Source organism: Balaenoptera musculus, chromosome 1 (assembly GCF_009873245.2).
Source record: "Balaenoptera musculus isolate JJ_BM4_2016_0621 chromosome 1, mBalMus1.pri.v3, whole genome shotgun sequence".
NCBI classification, from domain to species: domain Eukaryota; kingdom Metazoa; phylum Chordata; class Mammalia; order Artiodactyla; family Balaenopteridae; genus Balaenoptera; species Balaenoptera musculus.
In genome coordinates this window covers 37,740,512-37,753,604 of record NC_045785.1, presented here as the reverse complement: position 1 = coordinate 37,753,604, position 13,093 = coordinate 37,740,512, and the positions used below count along the sequence as shown (strand labels likewise).

At 39.0% G+C, this 13,093-nt stretch overlaps 1 protein-coding gene across 4 annotated transcripts in view; it reads left to right on the top strand.

Annotated features, from left to right (window-relative positions):
• The window catches only part of GPBP1L1 (GC-rich promoter binding protein 1 like 1), a 56,242-nt gene that overhangs the window by 27,105 nt on the left and 16,044 nt on the right, over nucleotides 1-13,093 (top strand). For all 4 annotated transcript variants that reach the window (XM_036827683.1, XM_036827681.1, XM_036827682.1 and 1 more), the window contains exons 3-5: nucleotides 418-532; nucleotides 2,928-3,057; nucleotides 3,455-3,741. In XM_036827683.1, coding sequence (XP_036683578.1) covers nucleotides 473-532; nucleotides 2,928-3,057; nucleotides 3,455-3,741 — 477 coding nt within the window. In that variant the 5' untranslated portion in view covers nucleotides 418-472. The remainder of the gene's footprint in view (nucleotides 1-417; nucleotides 533-2,927; nucleotides 3,058-3,454; nucleotides 3,742-13,093) is intronic.

Sequence of the window (13,093 nt, the reverse complement as noted above, 5' to 3'; positions counted from 1 at the left end):
AACTAAATAGAAAAACTCTTGAGAGGTTGTATCCTCCTTCTCTATCTAGGAAGATCTTTTCTGCTGCTTTTGCCTGAAGTTACCTGAAGCAGATTAATCTTTTTTCATAAGTATCTATAGTTTTAAATAGTTGTTTATTCTTAAGGTTCTTCTGCTATAACACAAGAATTCATTAGCTTCTGTCATATAACCTTCCAGGTCTGTGACCCACTTTTCTGTTTGTGTTTTTCATGGTTATATATTCACAGACTGTTGTTTTTGTTTAGAACTTCTCTGATGTATGGGGCCTGATGAGTACTCTAGAAAGGCTCAGAGAGCAAGTCTTTCTGTAAAAGGGGGACCTTAAAGTAATCACAGACTCTTTACTTGATATCAGGTTCTTGCAAGAATAAGTGATTTCAGTTTTCTCATTTTCAGATCCTGGCCATGAGGTTGGATGCCTCACCTTGTTGAAAAGAGACACTGGACCTAAATGGCGCAGCATGACTTTGTTCCTGCTTGGCTAAATTTCTCAACACCACAGTCAGCTAAGGTACTGTTCTCCATTTTAGTAATTATCCAAATACCAGTTCTTTTCATCCCCATCTTGTCTGTGGCCTCTGTTTTACAGTCTAGTTGTTTTCTTGTGTATTCAGCCTTGCCTGGGGATTTTACATACATTTTCAATAAACTTAACTATCTTTCTTTTAATAGGGTATAAATAATTAGGCAGTGCAAGTCAGTGTGTACCCTGCTACTGCCAGGTGTCCTGTTTATTTCATTACATATTAAGCTTTTCTTATCGTGTGGCACACTTAAGACTTCATATATTAGCTGCGGGAACACTTCAGTTTGGGGGGAAATGGATCTTCAGGATGAATGCACATTTGTCTAAAGTAGTAGATGAGTAGGAAAAAAGATAGACAGTGATTGACTGACTACTACATGGCTGTCAGATTAAATCCTAGAAATTCTTTTTTAGAGACAATAATCTACTTAATGATTTCAGGGAAAATGTATGTTGCATTAAGGATAAAGACAAATGGAATATATTATTGATAAAGGAAACCTTTGGGAAGCTAGTAAACTTAAAACTGCTTCCCATTTTGCCAACTAATAGAGGAGGGAGAAAGTTGATAGGTAGTCTCAGAAAAAAGAGCATACCTTCCCTATTTTTAGATGTGTATTTTGGGAAGATGTTCCTGGTCTGTCTAGACCCACAACCCTTTGCTCTAATCTTCATTTTGAATTGCCCTTGTGAAATTCCCCAAATCTCATAATTGACATAATCTGACCCAAGCGTTGGGGGTGGTGGGCCTGAGGGATTCGGTGTGGGATCCTAGGAAAGCGTTTAAAAGTATGCACATCTTGGGGCTTCCCTGGTGGCGCAGTGGTTGAGAGTCTGCCTGCCAATGCAGGGGACGTGGGTTCGAGCCCTGGTCTGGGAGGATCCCGCGTGCCGTGGAGCAGCTAGGCCCGTGAGCCACAATTGCTGAGCCTGCGCGTCGGGAGCCTGTGCTCTGCAACAAGAGAGGCCGCGGTGGTGTGAGGCCCGCGCACCGCGGTGAAGAGTGGCCCCCGCTTGCCACAACTAGAGAAGGCCCTAGCACAGAAATGAAGACCCAACATAGCAATCACTCAGTCAATCAATAAATCAATAAATCTTTAAAAAAAAAAAAAAAAGTATGCACATCTTATACCTGCAAAGGATAATTGATTTAGCACAGTGAACAATTGATTTAGCACAATGAACTCAGTAAAAAGAATTAGAAAATATGATTTAAATATTTCCATTTTACAATAAGCAAATTTGTGTGGTATTAGCATAAGGATAGACAGATAAAGCAATGGAATAGGATAGACAATTCAAAAATAGTCCTATACATATAGTCAGTCGATTTTTGACCAAAGTGCCAAGGTAATTCAATGCAGAAGTGATAGTCTTTTTAACAAGTGGTTCTAGAACTGGGTATCTATGTGGGGGTGGGAGGGAGAGCCTCAACCTTTACTTCATATCATACATAAAAATTAACTTGAAATGGATTATAACCTAAATTAAAGAGCTGAAATCCATAAAACTTTCAGAAGAAAGAAGAAAATCTTTGTAACCCACTAGAATGGCTGAAATAAAAAAGACTGACAGACCACGTGTTGGTGAGGTTATTAATAATAAGGAAATAGATGTGAAGATGTCTCTGCCCCAACCTATAGTTCTCCTGTAAGCCCTTGTCAAATGTATCCATACTTTTCATGGTTTTTTCAGACTTTGGTTTCTATCATATGAGACTAAAGACTGTTATAGAATGCAACTATTTGGAATAGGAAGGGACATCAGAATTCATCTATAATAGTGTTTCTCAAAGTGCTGCTTTTTAGTTGTGTAACCTCAGAGACTTATTCTCCCTGACCTCTTTCCTCATATGGAAATAGTAAAATAGGGATGATGCCAAATTATAGTCTTGTTATGAGTATTAATGTTTGGAAATAAGTGTTTTATAAAACTATAAAAACTCCTGTGGGGTTGTTAATGGCCTGCCAAGGTGGGATTTAACTGTTCCTTTCTCTTCAGTTCGAGAGTAATTTATACAAATAATAAATCTATTTAGAGCAAGCATCTTGCTTTTCCTTTCAAGATTAACAACATTTTTAAGTGTAAAGTTTTGGAGCTTATTCTTTTGGATATTGACAGGGTTTTTTTCCCCTCTTTCATGCAAATAATTGAAGTAGCTGCTTTTTCTCCCTATTAATTCAGTTAATGATTGACTATGTAACATAGGGCTTCTCTAACTCAGAGGACTGCAGGACCCTTAACTGTGTCCCATATGCTCAAAATAGGGGCTTCTGCCATCAATATTACCTGTTTTCTAAAAACCCGATGCAAAACTTAAGATGCTGAAAGAGACTGATATGTACTTACCTGTTTGCTTCTCTGTACTTTATCATCTTAGTCACCTACAGCCACCTTCGAAAAACACGGAGAGCACCTGCCCCGAGGAGATGGTAGATTTGGAGTAAGCCGTCGTCGACATAATTCCTCTGATGGCTTTTTTAACAATGGACCTCTACGAACGACAGGAGGTAAGACATACCCAACTTCCATGACTCTATATAAGCTACTCAGAGCAAGCCCAAGCTGAGGGTGCATGTCCATAATCTTGGAATAATGATCTTTTGTAAACATAATACTCAATTAGGTCCTCCTGTAGTCATTACTCAACTATATTGGCTTTCTAAGTCTAACATTCTTAGGTTCTCTTAAGTCATTTATTCAGTTGAAGAACTCATATAGAAATTACATTAAAACAAAAAGTTGTACCTTGTGCCTTTTTTGTACGTGGACTTACTCTTTTATTAAAAAGGTCCCCCGAAAGGCTTTGGCAATACCTTAAATTATATCAGGAAGCATCTGGCCCAGTTGTTTCTGAATTTTCAGGAAGCAAAGACTCTAGTGTGTTACTTTTCCTTACTATTTCAGATTCCTGGCACCAGCCCTCCCTGTTCCGGCACGATTCCGTGGACTCTGGTGTCTCTAAGGGAGCATATGCTGGAATCACAGGGAGCCTATCTGGTTGGCACGGCTCTTCCCGAGGTCACGATGGCATGAGCCAGCGTAGTGGGGGAGGCACAGGGAACCATCGCCACTGGAATGGCAGCTTCCACTCCCGGAAAGGCTGTGCCTTTCAGGAAAAGCCACCTACAGAGATGAGGGAAGAGAAGAAAGATGATAAGGTGGAAAAGTTGCAGTTTGAAGAAGACGACTTTGTAAGTATGAAGATTTAGTTGTATACCTAAAACCTGACAAATGATTCTTATATATAAAACTGTGTTAGTAATGAGAACATTTCAGAAAGTACTAAAAAGGGAGTCCCTAAGTTTAGACTTTTAGTGTTTTTAGGAAAGACAAGGAAGGAGCTGGTTAGTATGACGATGATGACCAAAATTCCTGTGTAACTTTTAGCAAATCTTCATATTTTTTCATCTTTTTGCCTTTGGAATTCTTATTTTTCTTTAAGCTTTATAAGGTTTGGTATTCAGATATATTTATGTAAAACTGTATTCTTGAATGTTAAATTGCTTTCTCCAACTATCATAAGAGGGGGTTTTTTGTCTTGATTTTGCCCTCTTATATAAAACAATTGTGGTAAGTTCAGAAACATGCAGTTAGGAGTATTTTAGCTGTTGCCTGTACATTCAGTAAAACTTGATGCTATTGTGTGTTGAATTATATGCCTTTTGACCTCTAAACCAAAAGTAGAGTTGTTGTGCACCTTAAAAAAGTTTAATAATACATTTTACTTAACCAAATATGTCCAAATTATTATTATTTTAACCTGTAGTCATTATCTTCAAATTAATGAGATAATTAACATTATTTGTTGTACTACATCTTCAAAATCCTTTGTGCATTTTATAATTGTAGCACATCTTAATACAGACGGCACACGTTCCAAGTGCCCAGCAACCACACGTGGCTAGTGGCAGTCCTATTAGGTAGTGCAACTCGTTATTTTTAAGTAGTAGCACATTAGATAAGCCAATCACTTTTATGATAGCCATTTTATGTTATCAAAGCCAACTAAAGAGTAAAATTAGGCATCAGCCCCTCTTCTCCCAAGTCTAGCAAATGACCTGGCGGCTCTTAATTTAAATGTCATTTATCAAAGTAAATTCCTATCCCCAAGTGCCTATCCTTTAAAACTTTATTCATGGAAAAGTCTGTAATACACCAATATATTAAATATTTGTCCAGAATGTCCTAAGTACTCAGTAGTCCAAAAATGACTACAACACTAAATTATAACATGGATTATTTATTCAATAAACTTATAAGTTATCAGTTCTGTGGCATTCGCAGTGGGAAATTGACAATGGAAAGAAAAATGTTAAGGCAGCATTATCCACCTGCTAAGTGATCTAAAGGGAAGTTTGCTGTCACATCAAACCTGAACAAGGTCATTAAGGGCAAGTTTATTTTGTGTTTATGCTTTTTTTAAAATTTACTTACTTATTTATTTATTTATTTATGGCTAAGTTGGGTGTTTGTTGCTGCGCACGGGCTTTCTCTAGTTGCAGAGAGCGGGGGCTACTCTTTGTTGCAGTGCACAGGCTTCTTGTTGTGGAACACGGGCTCTAGGCGCGCGGGTTTCAGTAGTTGTGGCTCGCGGGCTCGAGAGCGCAGACTCACTAGTTGTGGTGCACCAGCTTAGCTGCTCTGCAGCATGTGGGATCTTCCCAGAACAGGGCTCGAACCCATGTCTCCTGCATTGGTAGGTGGACTCCCAAACACTGCACCACCAGGGAAGCCCTGTGTTTATGCTTTTATGAAATATTCTAAGTGTACATAAAAGTCTGGAGAAAACAGTCAAGTATGCACACAACCTAGCTTTGTGAAATATTGACATTTTGCCCAGTATGCTCTAGACCATTCTTTTACAAAAGAGGCAAGATATCATAGATACAGTTAAAGCTTCCCTAATCATATCCTCCTAATGTTCCCCTAGAGGTAATCACCATTTTGATTTTAATGTTTTATCATCCTCATGTATGTTTTGATAAATTTTTACTATATGAATGTATCCATAGACAATCTATAATATCATTTTGCCTGATTTTGATCTTTATATGAATACTGTTATATTGTAGTTCTCTTTTATTTGCTTAAAATTGTTTGAGATTTGTCTGTATTGATACATAGGGCTCTAGATCAGTGGTTCTCAATCTAGGAGCAAATTTGCCTCCTTCAGAGCACATTTGGCAATATCTAGAGAAATTTTGGTTGTCAGACCTGGGGATAGTGCTATTAGCATCTAGTATGTAGAGATCAGAGATGTTGCTAAACTTCCTGCAATGCACAGGACAGCCCCATAACAAAGAACCAGCCCAAAATGTCAGTAGTGCCATGGTTGAGAAACCCTGCTCTATATCTTTCTCACTGCTGTATAGTAAATGTTCTGTGGTGTGAATATACTAGGTTTATTTATCCATTTTCCTGTTGACAGACATTTAGGTTGTTAAAGATCTTGTTTTGGAGATAAATCTAAAGGATAGGAACCATGGCATTGTAACTAGAGAAGGAAGGGTCAAAAATAAGATTTTTATCCAAAGGGAATTGATGAATAATAAGTAATTAATTTGAAAAGGAAAAACAGGAGGAGCAGAATTGGAGGATAGAAGATAAAGACGTCTTGGTACCAAAGAGATGGGTGAGATCAACCAGAGGTGTGCACATGGAAATAGAGATAGTAGTTGAGGTTTATGATTGGACAGAATCACCCAAGGAAAGTAATATATTCAGAGAGGAAGCTTAGAGCAGAACCTGTGGCATAGCAGTAAGGGAGATTAAGAAGTGATTGGTTGAAAAAGAATGGAGTGTATCAAGAAAGAGTAGTTAGTCAAAAATAACAAAAGGTATTTGAGGACCTAATTGTTTACAGTAGGTTTTCTGTGTTTCTTGTTTTTTCCCCATACTCTACATTGTATAATTAGAAAGTTATTTTTTGTTTTAAAATAGTATTAGTTTAATGTAATTAACAGTCCTATATTTGTACCTTGGATAAGTAATAACCCTAATTTCCCCTGAGTTGTTGGATGGTAATGTCTACCTTGCAACACTGTAGTAAGGAATAAAGATCACATATGTTGGGACTTCCTGGTGGCACAGTGGTTGGGAATCCACCTGCCGGTGTGGGGGACACAGGTTCGATCCCTGATCTGGGAAGATCCCACATGCCACGGAGCAACTAGGCCCGTGTGCCACAACTATTGAGCCTGTGTGCCACAACTCCTGAAGCCCGTGAGCCTAGAGCCCATGCTCCGCAACAAGAGAAGCCACCGAAATGAGAAGCCCGCGACCGCAATGAAGAGTAGCCCCCGCTCGCCACAACTAGAGAAAGCCCATGCGCAACAATGAAGACCCAACACAGCCAAAGATAAATAAATTAATTTTTTTAAAAAAAGATCATATATGTTGAATGATGTATGTGAAACATTTAGCACAGACCTTGACAGACAGAGTTGTTTTTTGTTTTTTATTTGACTTTGCCGAGCCTTAGTTGCGGCACGTGGGATCTTTAGTTGCCACACGCAGGCTCTTTTTAGTTGCAGTATGTGAACTCTTAGTTGTGGCATGTGGGATCTAGTTCCCTGACCAGGGATCGAACCTGGGCCCCCTGCATTGGGAGCGTGGTGTCTTAGCCACTGTACCAACCAGGGAAGTCCAGGGTTTTTAATATTTTTTTATTTATTTTTATTTATTTTTTTAAAATGGCCACTCTGGGAGGCATGCAGGATCCTAGTTCCCCAAACAGGGATTGAACCTGAGCCCCCTGTAGTCGAAGTGTGGAGTCTTAACCACTGGACCACCAGGGAAGTCTGACATATAAGTGTGTTTTTCGTTTTTGGGGGGTTTTTTTTGAAGTCTTTGTTGAATTTGTCACAGTATTGCTTCATTTCATGTTTTGGTTTTTTGGCCGTCAGCATGTGGGATCTTAGCTCCCCGACCAGGGATCAAACCAACACCCCCTGCATTGGAAGGTGAAGTCTTAACCACTGGACTGCCAGGGAAGTCCCATGACACATAGGTTTTTAAATGGTAGCTATTATTAAACGTGGGTGAGAGCTGTGTATTTGGCAGTTTGATATGCCCTCCCAAGAATTAGAGAATGAATTGGTGATGAGTGGTACACTGTTCCTTGGAGAAGGAGGAGCCAGGAGTGAGGGTAGAGTCTTGTAGGATTGAAGCTTTAACGTGTATGCAATCTGAGGAGTAAGAAATTTGTAGAGAGAAGGGATTCTGAAAAGGTAGCAACAGTGTAGCCATAGCTTTGAGTCTTCCCAAGTTCTCCGGTAAATATCAGGAGCAGTATTAGGATGTTTACTCTAACTACTTATGTTTAGCACTGTACTGGAGATCCTAGCAAGTGCAATAAGGCAAGAAAAAGAAATAAAATATGTACAAATTAAAAGGAAGAAATAAAAGTTTCTATTCACAGGTGACATGATTGCTTACATAGAAAATCCTAAGGACTCTGTAAAGAATTAACAAGGTTTTAGGATACAAAGTCAATATTTTTAAAAAAGTCACTTGTGTTTTTATATACAGTTGACCCTTGAACAACATGTTGTTCAGGGGTTTGAACTGAGCATGTCCACTTGTATGCAGATTTTTTTTTTAGTAGTATATACTACAGTATGATCTGCAATTGATTGAATCCACAAACGCAGAACCCAACAGCTTATACGTATACAGAGGGCTTACTGTAAGTTATACTTGGATTTTCCACTGTGCTGAGTGAGGGTTGGCGCCCCTAACCCCTGCATTGTTTGATGGTCAACTGTACTAGAAATAAGCATTTTATAAAATGCTTTTTATAAAATTTTTAAAAATCTTTTAAGGGATAGGGCTTCCCTGGTGGCGCAGTTGTTGAGAATCTGCCTGCCAATGCAGGGGACACGGGTTCGAACCCTGGTCTGGGAAGATCCCACATGCTGCGGAGCAACTAAGCCCGTGAGCCACAACTACTGAGGCTGCGCATCTGGAGCCTGTGCTCCGCAACAGGAGAGGCCGCAACAGAGGCCTGCGCACCGTGATGAAGAGTGGCCCCCGCTCACCACAACTGGAGAAAATCCTCGCACAGAAACGACCCAACACAGCCAAAAATAAATAAATTAATTAATTTTTTAAAAAATCTTTTAAAAACTGCTTAGGAGTAAATTTAACAGAAGATGTGAGAGACATCAATACTGAACCGCAAAATATTGCCAAGAGAAATTAAAAATCTGAATTAAAGGAGAGATACATTTTGAATGGAAGGCTTTGAATTGGAAGACTCAATGATTAGGACATCAATTTTATAGATTCTGCACAAGCCCAACAAGCATGCTTTCTTACATAAAGTGACATTTTTTCTGAAATTTATATTGAAATGAAAAGACCTAGAATATCCAAAGCAGTCTTGAAAAAGAACAGTCGGAGGATTTATACTCCCTAACTTTAAGACTTCGTATAAAGCTACAGTAATCAAAATAATGTGACATTATTACGAGGACAGAGTGATAGTAGGGCAGAATAGAGAGCCCAGAAATAAACATACATTTATATGATCATTTGATTTTTCAACCAAGGTACCAAAGCAGGCTAATGGAGAAAGAAATGTGTTTTTAACAAACTGTGCTGGAACTATATCTATAGATATAGATGTGTGTGTGTGTGTGTGTGTATCTCTTCTCTACCCCTACCACCTAGCATACAAAAAAATGAATTTGAGATGAATTATAGACCTAAATGTAAGGCCTGAAACTAAGAAAACTTAGGAGAATATCTTTCTCATATAGGGGATTAAAAAGAAAAAAAGATTTCTTTGGACCCAGGGAGCAATAACCATAAAGGGGAAAACATTGATAAATCAGGCTTCATCAAAATTTAAAACTTCTGCTTATTTCACAGACTCAGAGAAAATATTTGCAGAACATAGATTTGAAAAGGGACCTGTTCCCATAATGTGAATAACTCCTACAACTCAATTTTTTTAAAAACATAAAGAAGATTTGAACAGATGCTTCACAAAGGAAGATATATGAATGGCCAGTAGGCACATGAAAAAAATGGTCAGTGTCATTAGTCATAAGGGAAATGTGGAAATTCAAATTAAGACCACTATGAGATACTGCTACACACCCACCAGTATAGCTAATATTTAAAAGTCCGAAAATACTAAATTTGGTGACATTTTTGAGCACTTGGAAGTCTCATACATTGTTAGCAGGAGTGTGTAGTAGTACAACCATTTTGCGAAAAGGAAGGTCTGACAGTTTCTTATAAAACTAAGCATAAACCTTACCCTGTGACCCAGTACTTCCACTTCTAGGTATTTGCTAAAGAGAAATGAAAGTCTGTGTACATTTATTGTAATTTTATTCATAGTAACCCAAAACTGGGATTTTTTTTTTTCTTTTTTTTTTTTGCCGCTGTGCTGCATGGCTTGTGGGATCTTAGTTCCCTGACCAGAGATTGAACCCGGGCCCTCAGCAGTGAAAGCACAGAGTCCTAACCACTGGACCGCCAGGAAATTCCCAGGAAATAATTTAAATATCTATCAAAACAGGAATAGAAAAATTGTGGTATAATCATGTAATGGGCTACTTATGCAGTAATAAAAAAGAATGAGAAAACAACATGATGAATCTCAGTGAAGCTTTACACAATAAGGTACATACTGTATGATTCCATTTATATGACATTCTAGAATAGGCAAATAATCTATGGTGAGAAAGAAAAACAGTGGTTGCCTTTGTGGAGTGGAGATTGACTGGGGAAGGGCATTAGGAAACTTTCTGGTTGGAGAAAGTAGTTTTATCTTTGTAGATTTGGGGGGGGGTATAAGTATTTTTCAAAACTCATGGAATGGTATACTTGGTGCATTTCATTGTGCGTAAATGTTATTTGATTAAAAAATAGATTTATGTCACCGGTCATGGAACAAACATAACACAAGCCTCCTGATGTGATTCACTGAGGAGTGCCCTCCAAAAATTCATAACCTGAATCTAACCATGAGGAAAATTCACACAAACTCAAATTGAGATTCTACAAAAGAACTAGGCTGAGTACTCTGTTTAAAAGTTATGGACATGGTGGGAAAAGTTCCAGATTAAAGAGGACTAAAGAGATAGGACAATTAAAGGCAACATGTAAACCTAGACTGGATACTGGATGAGGGAAAAACAGTGATTTTAAACTTTGTTTTCCTGTAAAAGTATCAGTGTTACAGTTTGAATAAGAGTTGTAGATTAGATAATAGTATTAGTATTAGTAATAGTATTTATTGTTAATTTCTAATTTTTATAATTGTACTATGATTATGTAAGAGAATATCCTTCAAGTCCTTCAGCCTGCAGATAGTTCAGGAAAAATATATATTTACAGAGAATTGTGGAACAAATGTGGTAAAATGTTGACATGAGACTGTAGATGCACGATATACAGGAATTCTTTGTATTATATTTGCAACTTTTTTGTAAGCCTGAAATTAAGGAATAAGTTAAGAAAGAACACAAAGCAACTGGGATTGAAGAACCAAAAAAATCCATGGACAGGGACTTCCCTGGTGGTCCATTGGTTAAGAATCAGTCTTGCAATGCAGGGGATGCCAGTTCGATCCCTGGTCAGGGAACTAAGATGCCACATGCTGCAGGGCACCTAAGCCCGAGCGCCACAACTAGAGAGCCCGTGTGCTCTGGAGCCTGCACACCACAACTAGAGAGAAGCCCACGCACTGCATCGAAGAGCCCGTGAGCCACAACAAAAGATCCTGCGTGCTACAATTAAGACCCAACACAGCCAAATGAAAGAGTAGGTAAGTAGGTAGATAGGTAGATAGAAGATAGATAGATAGATAGATTTTTTTTTTTTTAATTATACTCAGAAAATCCATGGATGTCATCTACAACAAAATAAAGTGAGGTATTGCAACATAGAGACAAACCACTAAAAGCTTTAAGACCTGACTGGCACTGTGTTAGCAGTTGTGCAGGAGAAATTGAAGGAAGCAACAGGGCATCTGACAACCCCAGGATTTCCAGAAGAGCCAGTAATTGTTCTAGAAAGCTTAGAGAACATTTGAGAAGAGCAGCTAGAAATTAGGAGTGGTTTTCCATATTCCCAAAACTAGTAAATACAGAGATGTTCTGGGATAAGGTATAAAGGGTCTGACTGGACCAATCAGTAGAGAGAAATCACACAATAATTCGAACAAGGAAAGTTAATATAAAGAATTATTAACTGTAACAGGATGGGGTAATGAGTGATTAGCTAGTAAATAGTAAAGAGAACTCTAAAGAATATAAAGAACTTATAAAGAATATAGAGTTCTAAAAAACTCTATAAAGAATTGGCAGATACAAGGAGCAGCCACTAACCCTCGGGCTAAGACAGTGCCCAAGGAAGAGTCCCCTGTTGCCCCATCACCACCCCAGGATTGAGATCCAGACCTTATCGGAAAGGGCTTAGCTGTGGCTCACTGAATGGCAGAGCAGTTGCTAAGGTGCTTCTCCAGGGAACATGCTGGAAATCTGCCCTCTAGAGTACCTCGTAAAGCTGTTCATGGGATATGTCACTGCTACAAAACCACTCAAGTCAGCGCCCACTTGCACTTTAGAACCTGGCTTAGCAGGAGCAGAGGAACTTGCTGAGTAAGCACACAGGAACAAGAAGCAAAAGTCTCTCCTTGCGCTCTACTGACAAAATTAACATGCCAGCAAATTAACAAAGGGAAAGTTTTTGTTTTTTTTTAAAATAAATTTATTTATTTATTTATTTTTGGCTGTGTTGGGTCTTCGTTTCTGTGCAAGGGCTTTCTCTGGTTGTGGCAAGCGGGGGCTACTCTTCATCGCTGTGCGCGGGCCTCTCACTATCGTGGTCTCTCTTGTTGCGGAGCACAGGTTCCAGACGCACAGGCTCAGTAGTTGTGGCTCACGGGCCTAGTTGCTCCGTGGCATGTGAGATCTTCCCAGACCAGGGATCGAACCCGTGTCCCCTGCATTAGCAGGCAGATTCTCAACCACTGCGCCACCAGGGAAGCCCCAAAGGGAAAGTTTTTAAAGTGCCCAGATACATTTACACAGAGCAAGCAGAAAGGATGACTTTGGAACCAAGAGGCAATAAAGTTCAGCACAGAGTTCTGTCACATTTAATACTAACTAGCCAATATTCCCATCCAGAACAAAGCCCCTCACTGAGGACAAAACTGTTGGAAATAGAATCCAGACTGAGCCGCAGGGACAGAGACAATAGAGACAAAGGGAAGAGAAGGTTCAGGTACAAGGCATGGGGAGGAGGAGGTGAGCCGGGACATCAAAGAAAGTGTGCCATCTTTTTGAGCACTCCATGAAGACAACAGAAGAGAGCTATAAAGTGTGATGTTAGAAAGCTATCTTGATCCACTTTCACAAAAATTGATTACATAAAAATGAACAACATAAAAGGATCAAGAGAATAGGGAACAGAGTAACATTTCTACAGACAATGCAAAGTACACCTGTGAGACGTGCACAAAACGGATGAGAACCATAACCTGTTATTTTAAAAACTGAACAAATGGTACAAGAACGACATAAC